This window comes from Mastigoproctus giganteus, chromosome 9 (genome assembly GCF_048544385.1).
Source record: "Mastigoproctus giganteus isolate SK-2022 chromosome 9, ASM4854438v1, whole genome shotgun sequence".
Classification (NCBI taxonomy): domain Eukaryota; kingdom Metazoa; phylum Arthropoda; class Arachnida; order Uropygi; family Thelyphonidae; genus Mastigoproctus; species Mastigoproctus giganteus.
In genome coordinates, this window is record NC_143583.1 from 68654546 (window position 1) to 68678746 (window position 24201).

Here is a 24201-nt window from a genome sequence, read left to right on the forward strand (position 1 = left end):
AAGCCTGAGGCTTATGCTGCACCAGCCAAAAAAAAAAAAAAAAAAATTTTTCTGAATTACCCCGAGAGAGAGAGAGAGAGAGAGAGAGAGAGAGAGAGAGAAAGGAATCACCAAGAAAAAGAAGAATGATGATATCCAGCTCAGGACCCTGGGTGTGCCAAGCCCATACTCACTAGATGTGAGCCCATGGGGTTAAATTTATCCTGACATAGCCCACTTGTTCCACCATGACCCAGAGCACGGCATGATATCCCCGAAAACCTCCTTGGTTCCTAGGCTGCTGTATTAAAGTACTGTAGTATAAAATATTGTACAGTATAAGTATAAAACATGCTTAGTAAAGCATATACATTTCTAGACTAATAAAAATAAAAATATACTAATATATATTTGCCCTAAGCACTAGGTAGCGCAGCAATGCAATTTGTCATATGATTAGTAAATATTGATGCTCGCTGGGGTTGTGTTGTGATATTTATCTTAACATTTATTTATTGTATATATTTTTCAGAAGTCCTGAAACGTTTTTAGAAATCTCTTTTGCGTAATTTAGCTTTATACGTATATATTTTAGAATGGCTCTTAGTGATCAGGATGTTCAGAAACAGGTGAGACCGAACTGTAATTTTATGTGGAACTTTTCTGATTTATCAGAATGCCGGTTGTGAAATTGGGAGCTGGACCTCTTGCAACAAATTTAGCTGTGGAATCACACAAATCAGGGGCGTTCCTAGGGTATGTGGCGCCCGGGTGGCAGTCGCAATTTGGTTCTATCCTTAAAATTTTTTTTCATATGTGTATGTAAGTTTCAGGTTTTCAGGCGCCCCTTGAACGTTTGTGCCCGGGTGCAGTGCATTCTTTTCACCCTCGAGACGCTCCCCCCCCCAACTCAGATATTCGTATTAATCGTAACACTTTAAATCCTAAGTAAGAATCACAAGAATTTTTTAAATATCTGTGTGTTTCACCATAATACTTATATGCCATCGACAATTTAAAGAAGAATGAATAACATTAAAATAATGAAAATGCATGATTTTAATCCATGTATCCCTCATACATTTCTTTGATAAATATTTTGGCAATGCCTCTTTAAATTTATGTAAGCTTTGGGGATTGCAAAAATAGGTGAGAGTTATACCATCAGCTGATTAAAGGCTTTTACAAATTATCTAAAGCAGTTTTAACTTTTTGAATACCTTCGCCCCCTCCCCCACATAATACTTAGTAAAAACAACTTTGGCTACTATATTTTCATTATAAATATAATGCTTCTAGTTACATTATGATCATTGATGGTTGGTTATAAAGTGCCATTGAGTCATTGTACTGCTGTAATAACATTGAAAAAAATAAAAGTAAATACTATTTTGTATTTTTATATTTATTACTTATATTCATTTATTTGGTTCATATTGCTCTAAACAGCAGTTTTATTCATAAGCCACTGGCATAGGTGCACTCATGGGGGGCTTAGGTGGATGAAGCCTTCAGGAACTTTTTTTCTGATATTACATATTGTACTGCCTTGTGTTGACATTTGTAAAAGCTACCATTTTGTAACATATGACTCCCCCCTCACCTCCAAGCAACATTTCTAGATGTGCCACTGGTCAATGGCTAAAAATAATGTGCAGCTTCAAAGCTGGCTCTCATGGCATGGATATAGCAAATAGCACATGCCACCAAACTCTTTACCAGGTGGAAGGAAGAATGAATGTTGTAGAGAAAGACTGGCTAGTGTATGTTCATTAATGTTTATTCACAATAAATATGATAATTTATTAAAAATAAAAAAAAAATTAATTACCGCCATACAATGATAAGTTGAAATTCAATGTCAGGCAGCCTTTTACCTGTTTTAAATTAAGAAATTTTGTTGTTTTGGCACTAGTTGAAATCATCAATGGCTGCTACTGATTATGTTAATAAAAAATATTATAAAAATATCAATAAGAAAACTGCAGGATTGTAATCCACATACCCTTCATATATTTATTTTATGTTTTTCATAAGTATTTCTCCAATCCTTTTTAAATTTTGAATAAATTATTGATAATTTGTTAACTGGGTAAAATCTCAAAAAATTGCCCAAACAGACATACAATATACTCCCCACATTATACATTTATATATGTATGTTCCACAGAGCACACACATGCCACATTGCATATATGCATAAAAAAGGGTTAAGCTATATGTGTTTATATTTATTTCTGATTTTTTAAATCAGTTTTATAATTTTTTACATTATTTTTTCCCAAAATTATAGGCAGGCCATGTGAGAAGATTTATGCTGGCCACAAGTAGCCCACATGCTGCAGGTTAGCCACCCCTGACATAAAATATAAAAAAAGAGTATTGAGAACAAAACATAGGGAATAGGGGATTGTACCTTTGTTACAGAACTAGAAAGAAATGTAACATGGCCACAACCAAGATATATAAAATATTAAATAAGTTAAAAAAGAACATTAAAAATAGCACAAATGTTAATGAAATACTTATGGAAGGATGGCTAAATTATTTTTAGGATCTGCAGATTCATGACAGTCGCCAGCTTTCATCCAACCTAAATAATAATAATTATACCGAAACTTTTATATTTTCTAATTTGATTTTCTAATTCTAAAAATTCCATGCCATTCCACTTTCTAATTCTTTCATATTACGTATGAAAGAATTAGTCCTCGTGGGTAGCACAGTGGTTATAATCACAGTCTCCCCAAGCTGGGTGGTAAAGGCCTGAGTTCAAATCCTGGAAGATTTTTTCTCCTGGAATCTTGGGATTTTGCCCAGCAAAACAAGCAAATTGACCAGAGAACACATGGAATTTATGGACATATTACACATGGGAAGATGAATTAGTTCTCAGGTGGCCTTAATATGATGCTTTACTTGTAATATACAGGGTGATTCACTACCAGTGCGACAAACTTGCAGGAGGTGTAGGGGGCACAAAGATGAATTGGAATCACATAGCATTGCAGGGTCTGAAATGCCTTCGTCATGCGGTAGAGGACGTTGAACGGGAGGTCGCGTGAACAGCGATCCTGCTGGAAGTCAGCATTTGCGAACCGGTTCCTGAGGCAGTAGGATGGATGAGTATTCAAATGTCGAACTGGCCGACATGCACCTTGCGTATGGAGCTGCGGACTGTAATGGGCGCGCCGCTCTGCGCTTGTACCAGGAACGTTTCCCACACAGGCGTGCTCCTCATCATACGATTTTCGCACATGTGCACAGAAGGTTACGTGAGACTGGTTGTTTCACAAGAGGTACCATGAATCGAGAGCGAACGACGAGGATGCCAGACAATGAGGAGAATATCCTACATCTTGCAGAAGGCAATCCGAGTACGAGTACTGAAGCGATAGGCCAACAATTGGGTATTTCCCAATCCACTGTATGGAGGATACTGTCAACAAACCAAATGAGTTCATACCATCTGCAACATGTCCAATCATTGGAGCCTGCAGATTATCCACTCCGGAGGACTTTTGCTACTTGGTTTCTTCAACAGAAACGGTTCGCAAATGCTGACTTCCAGCGGGATCGCTGTTCACACGACCTCCCATTCAACGTCCTCTACCACATGACGAAGGCATTTCGGACCTGCAATGCTATGTGATTCCGATTCGTCTCTGTGCCCCCTACACCTCCTGCAAGTTTGTCGCACTGGTAGTGAATCACTGGTAGTGTAATTTATATATATATTACAAGTAAAGCATCATACTAACCCATAATTAACACATTTTATAATTTGCCCTATTATATTTCAATTTATGTTTTTTAGTTCATTAAAATTTATGTTTTTAGTTCATTAAAATTTATGTTTTTTTTTTTAGTTCATTACATTTTATGCTACTGCTATTACTACTTTCTATCTCGGCGCCTTCGTAGCCAGGTGGGAAGGAGCAGCAGTGCGTAGCACACGCTTCTTGATTAGACCGGGGTTCGAGCCCGTCACCACCAAATACGGAGGATGCAGAAAGGTCAGGGAATGACCACCGCATATCCCGGAGCAATATGGCCTTAGTTGTTAATGCTCCTAAAAAAAAAAAAAAAAAAAAACCAAACTTTCTATCTCATTTTGCTTTACTTTCACTTTATATTGTATATATATATAATGTACTTCTAGGTTATGCCACAGCCTTGGCCTTTGCACGTTACCTGGGCTGTTTTGACTTACAGGTCATTCTCAGACTGCACCTTAACTTACTCAGCTTGTTACCTCATTTCTAATCCAATGTTTTTACACTACCAAATTCTACTATATCAACCTTTTAATATATCTAGAACATATCAAATTAATACAGAGTGATGTAATGCATAATCTTTCAAATAGATGGCATTGATCTATTCTGATTTTATTAATAACTTTAAGTTATCTATGATTTTAAAATTTATAAAGAATGCTTTGCCTAACATGGATATATATATATATATATGAAAGAATTAGAAGTGATAAATGGATACATGAATAATAAAGTCCAAGTGAAGTTGGCATTAACTTAGAACTTTTTAAATGTGTGTAAGACCTATAAAGAAGGATTTTTAAAATTCATAAGTAGATAATGGGAAAGTAAAATACTTCTATTTAGATGGAATAGAACAATAGTTATTCCCGTTTTTAAAAATGGAACATTAATGACTGGACCAAAATAATTATTATTCAGAGTATAAAAGGTATGCAAAGATAATTAGAAGTAAACTGAATGAATTATTTGATTCTGAGATAGGCAAGGAGTAGAACAGATTTAGACAAGACTGTTGTAGCATTGATGGCTATTTTTTTCATATAGAGAAGATTATTTGGTATTGTGAATAATGGTTGACTGTCTTTTATGACTCAGGAAATTGAAAAACACCTTAGTTTCACCAGTTACTCAGCTGTTTTTTGCTTTTTTTTTTTTTTTTTACTAATAGTTCTGTTAGTTTCGTGTTATGTTCATTGAACAATATTGTCCCCACCCCAAATAAAGTTACATTTGTAGTGCAAATTATTTTAATTTCAATGCAGTGAAGTATTGCTTTTTTTTTTTATTACAATATCCTGTGTCAAAAGATGCCCTTTTCCCAACATATTGTTGAACTGCAGCAGGTTAGGTTACTCTAAATAGCAAATATATTTTAGTTTATAAGATCCATACTAAGTATGTTGTGTACAACTGCATCATATTTGTGAATATAGAATTGCTTGTTCTTTGCATTACCATTAACGTTCTGTCTCAAGGGAGATTGGCATGTATTACATTCTAGTAAAGATTATTATTGTTACACATTTTTCCATCTTTGCACATCTTTTGCAATAAGTTTTTATTTTTTACAATAGCTTAAACATATGATGGCTTTCATTGAGCAAGAAGCTAATGAAAAAGCAGAAGAGATTGAAGCAAAGGTAAGTATTCCCTTTTTTTTTTTTTTTTAAAGAAAGTATGTTTAACTATGGATACAAATATATTTTTCCTGTAATACACGTTAAGCTATCTGTAAAGAAAATATTTATTGTCCATCACTGATGAATAGTAACATGTTCCATTTGATGACCACCCTGATCAAGACACAGTTTGAGACTTCTGGTGAGATTTGTAGCTATGTTTCAGAATAAAGATAGTTGCTTCAGTCAGAAAAGGTCTCTCAGCTAGTCTTCAGTTTTTGGATGGTTGAAGGATGGTGAATGATGAAATTTTATCTCCTTGACCATTCCTCAAATGTATGCTTCTACTGGCATTAGGTCAGTTGAATGAGATGATTAAGAGAAGTGTGCAGTTTGAAATCACATGGTTTCCAAAATGTTAGTTGCTTATTCTCTGGAATGAATGGCTGGATGATGTGTCATGCTGCCTTGTTGAAACTGTTTATCACAAAGTTGAACAATCCTTGCCCAGCAGAAATGTTCCAGGTCATTGAAAAATAGAGTCAGAATCTGCTCCTGATTAATGGAAAGATTATTGCCATTTTTGTCTTTGATGAGGTAAAGTGCTGTTCTTACTAACAGCACACCAGATTGTGACATGCCCTGAGTGAAGTGGGAGAAGTGATTATTTTATCGGGTCACTTGAATGCAAGAAATCTGTTACTCTTGTTGTTGATACGGCCAGACAAATGAATATGGGACTTAGTGGGGAATCAAACATTTTCAGGGAAGGTTTGCTCCTCATAGTATACAGCAACCATTTTTGCACAGTTAAAGGCTGTGTTCTTCCATATCTTTGTGATTGGCCTACCTGTATGCAGTATAAGAAAGTACTCCAATATCTCACAGTAATCATTTGATAGATGTTTATGTGCATTCTTTTTTGATTGAGAGTTGGTAACTGAAACACTTTTGACTTGACACTTTATAGCCACAGATGCTAATGTGCCATAAAACTCTGCGCCTCTGTAGCCAGGTGGGCAGGAGCAGCAGTGCATAGCACACACTTCTTGATTACACTAGGGTTCGAGCCTGTGACCACCAAATATGGAGGATGCGGAAAGGTCAGGAAATGACCACCGCATATCCTCGGAGCAATATGGCCTTAGTTGTTAATGCTCCTAAAAACCAAATACAGCAGCAACAACAACAACAACAGCCATAAAACTCTTAAACAAACAAACAAATTGAAACACCTGCTGCAGAAATGTTCTTTTTCATTCATGAGAATAATGCTTTTTCAGCAACTTGACTGGCCCTTCCTCTCTGCCAGGCTGCTTCCTCTGTTATTAAATTTCCACAGCAGATAAGATTACAGTAAATGCGAGCTTGCTTATGGAAACGTCATGTGAAATTTTCTTGAAAGGACATCACATTTAGCCTGCTATCATCATTCAGACTGTATGATATAAAATAGTACTCATATAAGAATATTTTTTTTTACATTGTTAACACAATGTACACTGTTTTGTTTGCAGTGTGCAAATTTGTTTTCTGTTTGCTCTGATTTATATATTAGCACAGGTTGTTTGATTTCAAGGTGAAGTTTTTGACATTTGTCCTTAAGATGGAATAATTTCAATACTGTTGATTTTTGACTGTACTATATTTTTTACCACAAAGTACCTTTTGAATAATTTATAATTATTAATAGCAAGGTTACAAAAATTTTTAGTTTGATGAATGTGGAGCAATTTGACAGTATATGGAGGGACCAGTAGTATGTAGAAAATATTTTATGTATACTGTCTATTCCTCCCTCTCCCAGTAGCAGTCTCCTGATAAAGTATTATACGGAATGTTCACAAACTTTCATTTAAGCCTTTCCATATAGTTTTCTTAAATTTCTCTTAGGACTAATGCAAACATTTTCAGGGAATGCAGTTAAGTAGTAAGTGCAAGAGCACAATAGTATTTGTTTGAGTTGACTGTGATTCAAGCCTGTGTCCATTAAATATGGTAGTGATTATATTCTTTTTCATATAAACTCCCCTGACCCTATGTGGCCAAATCGGAGTATAAACATAAATTTATTTACTTTATTATATGAGGGTTGGTCAATAAGTATTTACTCTCACCTAGAAATATTTGAGTTAGGAATTTCAAACTTGGCTGGCAATTTCATCCTTTTCTATGTAGCTACCTTTCACAGTCAGACATTTTTCTTATCTCTGGATAAGTTCTTTCAGGCCTCAGTAAAACAATTACAGGTAGCCTTCATTTTGTGCTAGTCCGATCACTAACCACAATGGCATTTTTATTTCTATTTATTTATTTTTGCATTTTTTTTGCAATTTTTTTATAAATTGAAAGTTTAAAATCGTCAGACAGAATTTATCGGCATCATACTGTGCTATGTATCGTGCACTGTTCATGTGATTTAGGATAATCTGAGCCAATCAGCAATTAGCACATTCTTACCAGAGACGAGAAAGATTCCCGCCCTCAAAGTAACCACTCGTGGATGCGCATAGTAAAGGTCCATGCGGCGAAGCATTCAGTTGGTTGTTGATTATGCTATTTACACGTGTTGGAAATTTATTATGCTAACATTTTTTTTATTAATTGTCATTAATAAATTGTGTTATAAAGTTTTTAATTTAATATAATCAAGACACACTATATCTGGTAAAAGACTCCACTAATGTTATTAGTGGAGTCCCTCAGGGTTCGGTGTTGGGTCCATTATTGTTTTCTGTATTTATAAATGATATTGATGATGGTATATCAAGCTTAATGTCCAAGTTTGCAACCCTGCCAACAAAGGTTGGCAGAGTTGTTAAGGACACTACTGTTGCTATGCTGCAACAGGATCTGGAAAGATTGAGCAGATGGGCTGAGAGTTGGCAAATGAAGTTTAACATTGACAAATGTAAAGTACTACATATGGGAAACAGTAACCCCAGAGCAACGTATGAACTCTGTGGTGCTGCACTGACAGTGGTAGAGAATGAAAAGGACCTGGGGGTAATTGTGCAGGCAGATATGAAGTTCTCTGAGCAGTGTAGATGGGCTGCAATAGTAGCTCATGGTGTCTTGTCAATAATATACAGGAATTTTTCTAGCAGGGATAAGGAGATGATTATTCCCTTGTATAAGGCAATGGTCAGGCCACACCTTGAGTACTGTATACAGGTGTGGAGGCCTCATTTCAAGGATGTAGAGCTGCTGGAACGAGTACAGAGAAGGGCAACAAGATTAGTGAATGGAACAAAGGGTTGCTCTTACGAAGAAAGGATTAAGTTTTGCAAATTACAGTGTCTGGAGACTAAGCACCGGCGAGGTGATCTGATAGAGATGTATAAAGCCTTGAATGGTTTGAGCATGCTCAATGCCGAAGGGATTCTTCCTCTTGCTCAGAATAATCACCTGAAAGGGCATAAATTCAAATCGAGGAAAGACAGATGTAGGATAGATGTGCGGAAATTTGCCTTTAGCCAACAGGTAGTTGGTTGGTGGAACAGACTTCCATTCCTTGTTGTAGAGGTTGATAGCCTAAATAAATTTAAGGCTCATCTGGACAGGTATTTTGAACAAATGGAGGGATGAAATGGGAGCGGTTTTTTTTTTTTTTTTTGGCTGATGCTGCATAAGCTTGCTTTCTTGCATCATATGCCTCTACTAATGCTAATGCTAAAAAGTAGTTAATTGAATCCTGGTGCAATATTCGGTGGATAGGGGCTCCTCCGTAGCCAGGTGGGAAGGAGCAGCAGTGCGTAGTACATGCTTCTTGATTAGACCGGGGTTCGAGCCCGTCACCACCAAATACGGAGAATGCGGAAAGGTCAGGGAATGACCACCGCATATTCCCGGAGCAATATGGCCTTAGTTGCTAATGCTCCTAAAAACCAAATAACAACAACAACAATCGGTGGATAGAATCTGATGAAAGCTGCCCTAATGTGTGTAGGGCTATGAATATGCCTCCATCGACTATTACTACAATTATGAAGAAGGTTGGTGCCTCTGTAGCCAGGTGGGCAGGAGCAGCAGTGCGTAGCATACGCATCTTGATCAGACCGGGGTTCGAGCCTGTGAGCCACCAAATACAGAGGATGCAGAAAGGTCAGTGAATGATCACTGCATATCCCCGGAGCAATATGGCCTTAGTTGCTAATGCTCCTAAAAAAAACCAAATAACAACTATGAAGAATGCTAATAAAAGAAAACAATCGATGCAAAATGGTAGGTAAAATTTTTGGTGCCCGGAACCTAACCCTGTGATTTCTGATTGACTCCATTATATAAAGGGTTCCATTTGCACCTGTCCCCCAGAACATAACCCCAACATAAATCAAGGGCTACCTGTATTTGCTTTTCTAGATCCATCTGTTTCTTATTTCTAGGCTAGGGTTAAGTACTTATTGACTGCTCATTTTAAAGACAAATGGGGTTATGTCTTCAAGGCTATTGTGGAAAAAGGAACTCTAAATATACCACAAAACTAATGTGGCAAATTAATGCTATAGTGAGGGTTATACTTGACAGATTTTTCTTGTTAGGGTACCTGAGTACCAAGATACCCTAATAATCAAAATAAACTTAAATCATAAAAATAAGAAAAAGAGAAAGAAACACTCAGCAATGCAAATGCATTACTCCCCAGCCAAACATATGTACTCCCATACATGCCAAAGTATGAGTGCCACTTTCTTAGTAAATGAATGATATAAAGACTGGAACTCACAAGCACCGCCCATTCACTGGGATATCAGATGAGTGCCACTTTCATAGTAAATAAACTAAATAAAAACAAGTACCTCACAAGCACCACCTATTCAGTGGGACATCAGAACTTTAAGTGTTGCTTTGTGTTTTTCTTACCTGTATGATTCTATTTTATTTTGATTATTATGGTATCTTGGTAACCAAGGTAGCGGAATCATACTTTCCAAGTTTAAATCCTAATTGTAGCACTGTTTGTTTATCATTTCAAATTACAAAAAAAAAAATTAAATAAAAAATTGACATGTGAAATATAAGAACTATGAGATGCCATATAGATACTAATACTTATAGGAGTAACATGCCTCCTTTTGTAATACAAGTGATATTAGTTCCCTGGCAGCCCCAGTTTTTAACTTCAGTATTTGAAAAAAGGTTTTTTTTTTTTTTTTTTTGAATTGTACTTTTAGCTTACTTATGCTTCACCTTTTCCCAGTAGACTGCAATGCTTATTAATTCAGTTCTTCATTTTTTTAAACAATAATTTAAAATTTTGCAAATGTTGAGCATTTTGGCATTAAAAATATCATTAATTTTAATGAAATAAAAAGTTTATTAATTTACTTAACTTTTCAGAAAAATGTTGGTGTCATAAAATATCAATGTGACACAATTAATTTAAAATCATTTACAGTCAGTTCTGCTATAATACGGTACATGTGTTCCTAAAAATCCCTGTGTTATGGTATTTCACGCATTAGAAACAACAGGGCTTATGGGAAATATGGGGATAGGGCAGAGCGCTTAAAAAAAAAAAAGTTCAGTTTGGTAAGTAAAACACTAAAAAAAGTTAGAAACCTAATAAAATTGCTAACATAGGTTTAGACATCTTAAATTTCTAATAAATAAATAAATATTACAGTAAATACAACACTTTACCTAGAAAAGATATGAAGTTTGTTTGTTTCTGTTCACTGACTTTTTTTTTTTTTTTGGATTGTAAAATTTAAAACAGTAGAAAAGATAAGCAATCAATAATGGTGAACACAGGACGTACAAATTGCACTAGTGAGATACGAAATAACAAGTTTATGAAGGTTAAAAAATAGAAATGAAGAGAAGATTCTGAAAATTTATTTATTTTTTATATGATTGAAGATTTCATGGAAGGGGAAACACATTTCACCATAATAACATAAAAACCCACAGAATTCCAGCTATCGATATTATCGCAAATGGAATTAGATTGAGTTTACTACCCATTTATAATTAATTGCACTAATTGAAAAGCCCAATAAACTGGGAACTGCAATTTTTTTTTATTGTTTTATGGTAGTGACCTCTAGAAATGTGCTCCTCTGCCCATGCTATCATGCCTCACGAAATTTCTGTTCAAACAGAAAAATGTGAGCTCCTGAAAACATGAGTCGGCCTACAATATGGAGCAGTGTGGCATTGGAGGCAAATTGCTGCTGTGGATAAAGGGGTGGCTGAGGGGGAGAAGACAGAGAGTGGTAATCAATGGACACTGCTCGTCGTGGACTAATGTTATTAGTGGAGTCCCTCAGGGCTCAGTGTTAGGTCCATTATTGTTTTCTGTATTCATAAATGATATTGATGAGGGTATATCAAGCTTGATGTCGAAGTTTGCAGACGATACAAAGGTAGGCAGGGTTTTCAAGGACACTACTGACACTATGCTGCTGCAACAGGATCTGGAAAGGTTGAGCAGATGGGCTGAGAGGTGGCAAATGAAGTTTAACATTGACAAATGTAAAGTACTACACATGGGAAACAGCAACCCCAGAGCAACGTATCAACTCTGTGGTACTACACTGACAGTGGTAGAGAATGAAAGGGACCTGGGGGTGGTTGTGCAGGCAGATATGAAGTTCTCTGAGCAGTGCAGACGGGCTGCAAGAGTAGCCCATGGTGTATTGTCAATGATATATAGGAATTTTTCTAGCAGGGATAAGGAGGTGATTATTCCCTTGTATAAGGCAATGGTCAGGCCACACACCTTGAGTACTGTATACAGGTCTGGAGGCCTCATTTCAAGAAGGATGTAGAGCTGCTGGAACGAGTACAGATAAGGGCAACAAGATTAGTGAATGGAACAAAGGGGTGCTCTTACGAAGAAAGGCTTAAGTTTTGCAAATTACAGTGTCTGGAGACTAGGCACCAGCGAGGTGATCTGATAGAGGTGTATAAAGCCTTGAATGGTTTGAGCATGCTTAATGTTGATGGGATTCTTCCTCTCACTCAGAATAATCACCAGAGAGGGCATAAATTGAAATTGAGGAAAGACAGATGTAGGATAGACGTGCGGAAATTTGCCTTTAGCCAGCGGGTGGAACAGACTTCCATCCCTTGTCGTGGAAGTTGATAGCCTAAATAAGGGATAAGGAGGTGATTATTCCATTGTATAAGGCGATGGTCAGGCCACACCTAGAGTACTGTATACAGGTCTGGAGGCCTCATTTCAAGAAGGATGTAGAGCTGCTGGAACGAGTACAGAGAAGGGCAACAAGATTAGTGAATGGAACAAAGGGGTGCTCTTACGAAGAAAGGCTTAAGTTTTGCAAATTACAGTGTCTGGAGACTAGGCACCAGCGAGGTGATCTGATAGAGGTGTATAAAGCCTTGAATGGTTTAAGCATGCTCAATGCTGATGGGATTCTTCCTCTAGCTCAGAAAAATCACCTGAGAGGGCATAAATTCAAATTGAGGAAAGACAGATGTAGGATAGACGTGCGGAAATTTGCCTTTAGCCAGCGGGTGGTTGGTTGGTGGAACAGACTTCCATCCCTTGTGGTGGAGGTTGATAGCCTAAATAAGTTTAAGGCTCAGCTGGACAGGTATTTTGAACGAACAGAGGGGTGAAGTGGAAGTGGGTTTTTTTTTTTTTTGGCTGATGCTGCATAAGCTTGCTTTCTTGCATCAAATGCCTCTACTAATGCTAATGCTAAGTTTAAGGATCAGCTTGGACAGGTATTTTAAACGAACAGAGGGGTGAAGTGGAAGTGGTTTTTTTTTTTTTTTTTTGGCTGATGCTGCATAAGCCTGCTTTCTTGCATCAAATGCCTCTACTAATGCTAATGCTAATATCACGTGTTATCTTTGTGAATACAACAAGTGATAACAGTGTGTCTCTCACCAATACAACTACAGTAAATGGGAAATATAGCTCTCACACATTTGATATTTGACATTTTTTAAACTTTGTAAACTTGCATTGCTGCACCAGTCGCTACATTCAGCTTGGTACCGGATTTTGTGTTCACTTAGTGTTACTTGCAGACGAAATCGCACATGAGCGAATGCGAAAATTGCATTATACTCACATTGGAGCAAATTCGTGTTGCGAAAATGCTCATTATAGCAGAACTGACTGTATATTCTTTTTTCTAAGGTTCTTTTGACATTCACTACATGAAAATTCTGCATAGCTGAAATAGAAAAACAGTTGTGTCACATTACATTATGTGCCCATCTTTTATTGCAATTATTTATTTTTCTTATGATGCCGCATGTCACATGCAAATTGATGTATTATAAATTTATTAGGGAAAAAAAAATCACCATGGACCAATCTATAGTATTCTGGCTGATACCATACATAGTACACAACTTGTCCAGCTATGTCAGTCCCCTACTCTTTTGTAGAATTGTAAAATGCGATGATCTGTGGCTTTTTTCCCCCCTCCTGTTGGAGCATCAGTTTTACTGCATGCACACTACCTGTCAGAATAATGTTCTGGTAACATAAATTACTTTGGGACACCCCTCGACGTGGGCACCTGTACGTGGTGAGGGGACCTCCCAGTGACACTGCTTGACTTCCAGACTAGCATCACTATGATCCAACGCCCATAGCCCAGGTTCCAGGCTTACATCAATGGAATCCGGCGTGTTTGCCATGCGCTGCGACCCGTGGAAATTCGGAAAGGGGGATCCTGGTGGTTGAGGGGCCCAGCTTCAATACACCACTTTGGCCCCTGCTTCGACAAGATGGGTGGTCCTGGAAGGCCTGGCTAGGATCAATCGGCTAGTAGGCTCGCCTGCGAGGGTCAACCGTGTCAATGCCACGCCCCTACCTTCATGGTCCAAGGGACAGGATTCAGGCTGGCGGTGGTGCGGGTATAGTGTCTGGGTAGCCCTGGCATTCCACTCCCGAGCGCATTTATTGCATGCCGGGTAGTGGGCATCCCTTTGGGCTCTGTGGTGGGTGGGGAGCCCGGGCACTGAACCACTTCAAAACTTCATGAATCCTGATAAACATATTCCTTCAGGGGCCCCAACCCGGTCCCTATCTGAAAATATTGACAGAGAGGCAGATAGCATTATTGCTACAAAGAGGCAGCGAACCGAACTACCATCAGGGCCTGTCCCAAGGTTCTTAATAATGCATTCCACCAACGAAACACCGATTGGTAAAATGTCACCCTTTTTTATACAAAAAAAGGGTTGGATGGGTTAGCAGGTACACCCAAGTCAGTTAAGAGGCTCCGTTCTGGGGACCTCTTGATTGAAACAAAAAAATGACAGGCAGTCTGAACATCTACTCCGAGTAACATCAATCGGAGGAATACCCATAACAGTGACACCACACAGAACACTAAATTCATCGAGAGGTGTCATTTCGGAGTGGGACCTTCTCGACGTCACCGAGGAGGAAATCTGCTCCGAATTAAAACCACAGGGAGTTATTGCCGTCAAGAGAATCACTGCGCGAAGGGATGGAAAAATTGTTAAAACCAGGAGTGTTATCCTGACTTTTAACTCTCCTGATGAGATTAAAGCTGGCTACATCAACTGTCCAGTGCGTCCATATGTTCCAAACCCTTTACGGTGTTTTAAATGCCAGAAATATGGACATTCTCAAATGGCCTGCCGTGGAGTCCTTGCATGCGCTCGATGTGGTGCAAAGGACCACGAAACAACAGCATGTTCAGCCACGAAACCCACCTGCATTAACTGTGAGGGAAACCACCCAGCCTATTCACGAGCATGTCAGAGGTGGAAAGAAGAAAAAGAAATTCAACGGCTGAAGGCAGAGCTAAACATTCGTACCAGAAGGCAAGGAAAGCAGTGAAACCTCTCAACATCAAAAAACCTACCTACGCCCAGAAGGTAGCAGGGAGGTGTTCGATTGGGACTCAGACGGACATGTCCGTCCCTCCAAAAGAATCATTTACTCCCATTGCACGTTATCTTTTAAGCTCCCAAAAACCTGCACAGAAGGACCAATCAGCTGCCACTCCTATATCGGTACCTCCTAATTCTCCACAAATAACAAAAGCAAATGCAAAAGAAAAGAATAAGAAAGGTGAAATACCACCTAGTACCCAAGAAAACATGGATGTCGAGCAGAAGGAGGTACAAGAAGACTCAGTTTTGGAGCTCTTTGCTGAGGAGAAAATGGACACTGGACAGCATCCATACTTCCCCAGGAAGGAGAAAGCCAGAACTGAAAAAGGTAAGCCCTCAGCACCTCTGAAGCCGCCTGATGGACCCACCAAGCCAAAATAATGGCTAAATTCCTACAGTGGAACTGTCGTGGATTCCGGCAAAATACTGATGACATCAAGGCACTCCTGCAAAAGCAAAAACCAGCTTGCTTTTGCATACAGGAGACTTATTTAAAGGCAAATGATGACCCCACTATGCATAACATTACCATCATTCGTAAGGACAGAATTGTGGATGGTCCTGCTCACGGAGGAGTCGCAATCCTCATCGGCAACCAGATCCCATTTCAGCCTTTGCAGCTTACAACTAGCATTGAGGCTGTAGCAATTCGCCTTTCAGTGGGGTTCTTATTAACTGTCTGCTCCGTTTATTTGCCACCTGGGATTGACATCCCCCAGAAAGGCCTTGATGATCTTATCATGCAATTGCCTTCCCCTTGTTTAATTCTTGGGGATTTCAATGGACATAATTCTCTGTGGGGTGGTGCTAACATCAATCGAAGGGGGCAAGTCATAGAGCATATGCTCACTGATAATGACCTTTCCCTCTTAAATGTGGGAACAAACACCTTCTTCCACATGCCTACCCGTACATTCTCTGCCATTGATCTTTCTATCTGCTCCCTTTCTCTCCTTCCTTCACTTACTTGGGAGGTAGAAGAAAATCCATATGGAAGCGATCACTTCCCCGTGATAACAACCCTAACTAGTGGTAGACCCTGTCTGCCATTTAGTTTACCGTGGTGGAAGATTGATCAGGCTGACTGGAATGCCTTTCAATATCTGGTAAACTTTGACATTGCTACAGTCAGTCAGGAGCCAATCAATGAAGCAGTCATGTATGTCACAGAAACGATTGTCCAAGCAGCTGCAGTTGCAATCCCAAAATCATCCAGCCGGTTCCCACTATTTCCCAAACCTTGGTGGAATTCAGAATGCACGGCAGCAAAAAAAGCACAAAACAAAGCGTGGGGGATATTCCGCCGATATCCCATGACTGAAAATTTAATATCATTCAAACGTGCACGTGTGAAAGCGCGTTATGTACGATGTCAGAGCCAAAGGAAATCTTGGATTCATTTTACATCTTCCATAACTCAGGCTGCTAGCTCAAAAGTAGTCTGGGATAAGATCCGGAAAATGAAGGGAAAATATTCACTATGCCCTTCAGTGATCCTCAAGCACAACGGATGTCCAATTGCAGATCGAACTGCAGTTGCAAATACTTTAGGGGAAACATTTGCAAAAATCTCTGCAATAAAATCTTTTCCCACAGAGTTTTTGGCCCTGAAAAAGAAAATTGAGAAAAACCCACCGAACTTCTCTTCAAAAGGGCTTGAATCATATAACAAGCCCTTTTTACAGGAAGAGTTAAATGCAGCACTCTCTCTCACGCATGCAAGTGCTGTGGGGCCCGATGACATCCACTATGAAATGCTAAAACACCTCTCACCACAATCTAAGGATCACCTTTTAATTCTGTTTAACAGAATTTTTATTCACAAACAATTTCTGGATTCCTGGCAAAGGGCTATCGTCCTTTCATTCCCAAAACCAGGAAAAGACCCTAGCAATCCAAGTAACTATCGTCCTATTGCTCTGACAAGCTGTTTGTGCAAATCCTGGAAAGAATGGTTAATGCACGCCTCGTATGGTATTTAGAAACAAATGGTCTGCTTTCCAGGACACAGTGCGGCTTCCGAAGAAATCGATCCACTCTGGATCATTTAATCCGATTGGAAACGTCCATTCGTGATGCTTTTATTAAATCCGAGCATTTGGTAGCAGTTTTCTTTGATATTGAAAAAGCGTACGACACAGCCTGGCGATTTGGGATTTTAAAAGACCTCTATAACTTTGGTCTTAGAGGTAACCTTCCTCTTTTTATTAAAAACTTTCTTTCGAATCGCCAGTTTCAAGTCCGTTTAGGATCCACCCTCTCTCGAGTTTTCTCTCAGGAAGAGGGAGTCCCACAAGGATCCGTTCTAAGTGTCACGCTTTTCGCAATCAAAATAAACTCTATCGCAGAACAACTTCCACCCACTGTAAACAATGCCCTCTATGTTGATGACTTTGCTATATTTTGTCATTCATGCAATATGAGGGTCATTGAAAGGCAACTGCAGAAAACCATTGACCATCTTACAGCTTGGTCTTTGGCTAATGGGTTCAGATTTTCATCACAGAAGACTGTTTGTGTACACTTCTGTCGCAAACGTAATCTTCATCTTGACCCAGAATTAAGGCTCGGGCAAAATAACATCCCAGTTTTAGCAGAATTCAAATTCCTTGGACTTATTTTCGACAAAAAGCTGACATTTTTACAACATATTCGTCAGCTGAGGACAAGATGTGTCAAAGGGCTTAACATCCTTCGTGCCCTTTCGTCAACTTCATGGGGCTCAGATCGTTCTACCCTTCTTCGTCTTTACCGAGCACTTGTCCGCTCCAAACTAGACTATGGGTCTCAGATTTATGGTTCTGCTAGAGATAGTGCACTTCGGTGGTTAGATCCAATCCACCATCAAGCCATCCGGACAGCCACTGGAGCATTTCGCACATCTCCTGTCCAAAGCCTTTACGTTGAAGCAAATGAACCATCTCTGTCTCTTCGACGTAAGCAGTTGTCCTTACAGTACGCCTCCAAATTAAAATCCCTGCCCGATCATCCCACGTGGCCATCCGTTTTTGAGCCGCGCTGGGAAAACCTCTACAATACCCGTCGGACTGCCAACAAACCTTTTGGTATTCACATTCAAGGGCTGCTGAATGAGCTGAACTTGATGGTAGACAACGTTGCCCATTCACCAAGGCAATTCTTTCCACCCTGGCATGCTTATTTTCCAACTTGCGACTTCTCCCTTAAGATCTGGGAGAAGGCTACTACACTGCCATCTGTCTACCAGCAACTCTTTGCATCACATAGACAGCAGTATTCTGACTTTCTGCCAATCTATACAGATGGCTCAAAGTTAGAATGTCATGTGGGATCTGCTGTTGTGTTCCCTCACAAAACATTATCCTATAAGATCCCACAAGAAACTAGCATTTATACTGCAGAGTTGCATGCAATACAAACAGCCCTAGATCACATTAAAAATCGCGACTACCAGAGGTATATGATTTATTGCGATTCATCGAGCGTGTTACAGGCTCTGGTATCGGTGAGTTTTAACCCTCATCTGATCCTGTCCAGGATCCAGCAGATTCTTTTTTCTCTCAAGAAATTAGAATTCGATATTCGTTTTTGCTGGATCCCAAGCCACATTGGGATCCGGGGAAATGAATCGGCTGATGCCGCTGCCAAATCAGCCATTTCCCTGGATAATTATTGCCTGTCAGTCCCCTATACAGACTACAGGCAAATAATACGTTCTAAACTACTTTCCCAATGGCAAGATTCTTGGCATGGACAGGCCACAAATAAATTACATCGCATCAAGCCTGTAATTATGCAATGGCAGTCCAGTCTACGCAGGGTCCGAAGAGAGGAAGTTGTTCCTGCCCGGCTCCGCATAGGTCATAGTCATCTAACCCATTCCTACTTGCTGAGGGCGGATGACCCACCTATGTGCGAGATGTGCAATGTTATTTTAACCGTCCTTCATATTTTAATAGAATGTCCTGTTTTTATAGAAGCACGACGCTTGTATTTTACCGCTTTTAATAATTTGACTGAGCCATTTACACTCAGTCAGATTATATAGGTGACAGACACAATATGTCTGACATTTTTAACTTTTTACAATTTATTAATTTTTATACAAAGATCTAAGTTTTATGCTTTTACTTTTATACCTTTTTAACATAATAATTAATTGTTTGACGTGGTAGCCTTGGCTACCAAAATGTTTAATAGCATTTTAAACCTGACTTGGCGCATTATGGCTTTAGCTGCCAATGCGCCATTAAAAACCAAACCAAACCAAACTTTGGGACAACGCTTTCCTGAAACATAAATGCACTGGGGTTAGGTGATTTACTGTTTGTAGCTACAAGCTCTATCAGAATTTCTCTTATTTTCCATCTTAATTCTCACATGGGCAAGTGGTGAACTCTCGGAAGCTTTTGGATAATGAAAAACATGCCATTGTGATGGAAAGCAGTGTTTGATTACATGGACTGTATATTTGGCCAGACACAATGCAGTAATGTAAACAATATCACCCCCTTAGGGCCACTCAGCTTTCATGAAGCAAAACAAATATAAACAGATAAAAAAAAAAACCCATCACGTACAAGACTAATGACACTTATTAGGAAGGTACAAAAATAATCAGCTATTAATCTCCAATCATTGAATCAGTAGGATTAAATATTTTCTGCTGACTGACTGTCAGGGAGACATGATACTTCTGCCAAGTTAAGTTCTATGGGGCACATTAAAGTACACATTGCACCACTTGTGGCATTTGTGTCACATTGGTGCTCAATTTAAGGCTGAGCTGGACGGGCATTTGGAATGAATGGAGGGGTGAAATGGGAGCCCTTTTTTTTGGCTGATGCTGCATAAGCTTGCTTTCTTGCATCGTATGCCCTTGCTAATACTAATTTCTTTTCATACATTGCTTAATATTGCAAGTTGCAATGAAGAACCACTGCTTCTGTTGTGATTGTGTTGCTTCAGCTTTACAGTGTTTTCCACTCCTGACAAGTACATATTAAATTTGTATAATTCCAAAGGGAAAAAAATTAATTGTGGGTAAGATCAGATGATTGCAGTAGTGTGAAGATGGGTCCATCTCTACCTTAATGGTGCAGCAGCCAGGCATCTAAAAAGAAGTGGACATCATGGGACCAGTGAGAAGAAATTCCATCGTGTTGGAATATGAAGTTTTGTTGACAGTCTCAAGTTGTAGTCCCACAAATAGTTGAAGCATGTCTGCAAGGTTATCACATTTTTTTTTTTAAGATAAAAAATGAGGTGATAATCCTGTTATGCTAAAACCACACCAGGCATTAAATTTTAAGCTATCTCTAATTAACTTTTGGGCTATCTCTTTCAACTTGTGGTTGTCATACAGGTTTAGACCCCCCCCCAGGCGCCTCCGTAGCCAGGTGGGAAGGAGCAGCAGTGCGTAGCACGCGCTTCTTGATTATACTGGGGTTTGAGCCCATCACCGCCCAATACGGAGGATGCGGAAAGGTCAGGGAATGACCACCGCATATCCCGGAGTAATATGGCCTTAGTTGCTAATGCTCCTAAAAACCAAGTAATAACCCCCCCCCCCCAACTCCAGGTTCAGCAGTTGTACCTATCGATGAATCTACATACATGAAATGTTGCTTGTTTTTGTTATTTGGTTTTTAGGAGCATTAGCAACTAAGGCCATATTGCTCCGGGAATATGCGGTGGTCATTCCCTGACCTTTCTGCATCCTCCGTATTTGGTGGTGACGGGCTCGAACCCCGGTCTAATCAAGAAGCATGTGCTACGCACTGCTGCTCCTTCCCACCTGGCTACGGAGGCGCCCATGAAATGTTGCATTGTTGGAGATTATGATCCTGTTCAGGTAATCAGCCTTTCGAGCCTACAGGCGAGTAAGGCTTCTGGGGTTGATGGCATATACCCTATAATTTTAAGGGAGGTAGAAAGTGAGTGCATTGAACCATTGAGACTAATTATGAGAGCATCACTAGACTACGAGAGATTCCGTTGGATTGGAAAAGTGCCAATCTATCTCCAATACATAAGGGCAGTTCTAAAAGTGAAGTGGGAAATTACTGACTAGTCAGTCTAACTTCAGTAGTAGGGAAAATCATGGAGGCAGTGATTAAGGAAGGGTGGAATTCAGGATCATTTAGATAGAAATGGAATTCTGAAGGATACCCAGCATGGTTTTGTAAAGGGAAAATCATATTTAAGAAATCTGGTTAGCTATTTTGACAGGGTAACTCATGAGCTGGATTTAGGGAATAATTTCAACATTGTTTATTTCGATTGCAGCAAAGCATTTGACTCAGTCCCACCTGAGCAGTTACTTTATATGCTGGAACAGGTTGGAATCACAGGGAAAATCCTTTGATTCCAACCTGTTCAAGTTATGGGGGAAGAAGTTTAGACTGGATTGCAGGAAGTTTTATTTTAACCAGCAAGTTAAAAATTACTGGAATAAGTTACCTACATGGGTGGTAGAGGCTGACAGCTTGGGGAAATTCAAAGGTCAGCTGGATAGTTACCCACGGCAGGAGGGGAAACACTTAGGTTGTCTATTTCCTTTTCGTTTATTATTTATTAATTATTTATTAATTTATTTTTTATTAAAATTATTTTATTCTTTCTTTTTTTTGACTGGTGCAGCATAAACCTTAGACTTCCTTACACCATGTGCCATTACTAATACTAATCAGAAATGTTACTGAGGCTGGGGATCATGTGCATGGCATATCAAATAGCGTTTCCATTTGGGCTTCCTTGGGCTTCTTTGACAGACAGCATATGTGCATTGATTTTCCCTCTGCAATGTTTTGGACTTTCTTCCAATATTTTGTTTTGGGATGCTTCCAATTTCCTCAAATTTTTCATCTGTGCATACAGTTCTCTTCTGCTCATTGGTTACTTGCAACCATTCATGACACATATTTTGCCTTTTTGGGAAAAGGGATCATCATAATTTGGTTTGGAGCTTAGAAGAATTTAAGATGAGAAACTTAAAATTGATATAATATTATTTGTAAAAGATTCAGTATTCTTCCTTTCTTACATAAAAAAAAAAAAATTATAATACATAAAAGGTTACATTTCATTGTGAATAAGCTGTATGTATTGTCTATAATTGTACAAAATACGAGAATAAGAAAATTTCCTCATTATTTAAACAAAAAAAGGTTGCTGTGGCCCCTAGATTTTACGATTTCGTACAATCTAGGAGCGAACAGTATTATTTATTGCGGCTAAATTGAAAATTTTCTTCTGAAGGAGTTTTGATAATTCCAAAAACATTATGTATTAAATTTCCTGAACTGCAAATATTTTTAGGAATCTCTATTTGATCATTTTCGTCTTTTATCCACTTTATTTCGTCTTTTATCCATTTTTTACAATTTTTTTCTTTTTTATGAACGATTAGTTTCAGCAGGGCTATCAACAATTTGTGATTCATTTTTTTATTTTTGCACTTTTTGTATCTTTCCTTTCTTAATTGTGAAGCCTTTAACTTATTATAATCGCCTTGTTTTCTTCGTTATCAGGATTTTTTAGTGCTACTTCATACTCTTCAATATATTTTCTTTTCTTCTCAGCCTTTCTGATATGATCTTTCTCTTTTCTATTACTGCCATTATTAACAACGTGGCTAATAGCTGAAGAAACTTTTGAAAAAATTGAACCATTGCCTTGAGACATGTAGAATTCTAAAATTAAACCCCACAATTAACAACAGCTGAACAGTCAACATTGTGTGATATCATAATGCTACTAAACGCTATCAGGTAAAGAGTCATCACTGTTGTATATGCAGCTTAATTTAAGAGTGACGTGCCTAGGCATGGTCTTTGAGACAGACCTGTCAATCACTTTGTTGTAGTATGATGCAATAGCAGATAGCTGTGCCTTGTGGAAAGCAAAGAGTGTGCACATGAAAAAGCACTATTTTCCAAAATATTCTTTTATATATAGATCCATCCACCAGGAGTTGAGCTGACCGGGCTAGCCAGGTGGGTAAAGTGCCTGCCTGGCAACCCAAAGGTTGTGGGTTCGAATCCCGCCTCGGGCTTGGATCAGTGTAAAATGCAAAAACTTTGGGAGGTGTATTATGGCCACAGAAGCCAATGCACCAATAACTAACAAAAAAAAAAGAAACCCCCAGGAGTTGAATTATTAGATGCTGTCAGATGGATGGACGTGGTGAAAACGATAGCTGCTTTATGCATATATGCTAATTACACTTGAAAATGAGAATTTGCACTCTGTCAAAAATATAAACCATACCAATAAATTAACCATTTACAGAATAGCATGTTAAGTGTTCGCATTTTCAGTCTTTTTTTTGTCATACAACAAATTCTTGCATAGAATTCACCAAATCATCATATTCACCGAATTATTATAGCCACCAATTATCTTTCACCAAATTGTCAGGTACAACGAACTGTCATGCACCAAATTGATGTGAACCTGATTTCCTTGACTGTGTCCAGATATGATATAAAATACAGCAATTATAAATGCTCTCCTTCCACATTGTTGAAAAAGCCTGAGTTCAAATTGTGTCAAGATGAGAGGAATTTTGAGAGTTTTTATACTATGACAGAGTTAGGCAGCTGGAGTGAGGACTTCGTGGCTCCCTCCCCTGAAACTTTGGTTTTTTATCTAGCAGAACAGGCAAGTTACCTTAAATCTCTCTCTCTCTCTCTCTCTCTCTCTCACTCTCTCACACACACCACACACACACACACACACACACACACACACACACACACACACACACACACACACACACACACACACACACATGCGCCCACAAACACATGCATATACACTTATTATTATTGTTGTTGTTGTTACTCTTATATCGTTTCTCCCTGATTGGGGGATTCCACTTCGTGACGAGTACTGCTACCAAGTACACAGGGTGGCTGTAATGTCTGGTGTTACTGTTGGTCGAGGAAATCTCTGACTATCCCACAGGTGTTCAGAATTGTGAC

The 24201-nt window shown here is 38.9% G+C and overlaps 1 protein-coding gene across 1 annotated transcript in view; it reads left to right on the plus strand.

Moving 5' to 3' along the window:
* Nucleotides 1-439: 439 nt before the first annotated feature.
* Vha26 (V-type proton ATPase subunit Vha26) overlaps nt 440-24201 on the plus strand; it is an 88758-nt gene continuing 64996 nt past the window's right edge. The window contains exons 1-2 of the mRNA XM_090381324.1: nt 440-608; nt 5336-5401. Of these exons, the coding sequence (XP_090237450.1) occupies nt 576-608; nt 5336-5401 (99 nt within the window). The 5' untranslated portion in view covers nt 440-575. The remainder of the gene's footprint in view (nt 609-5335; nt 5402-24201) is intronic.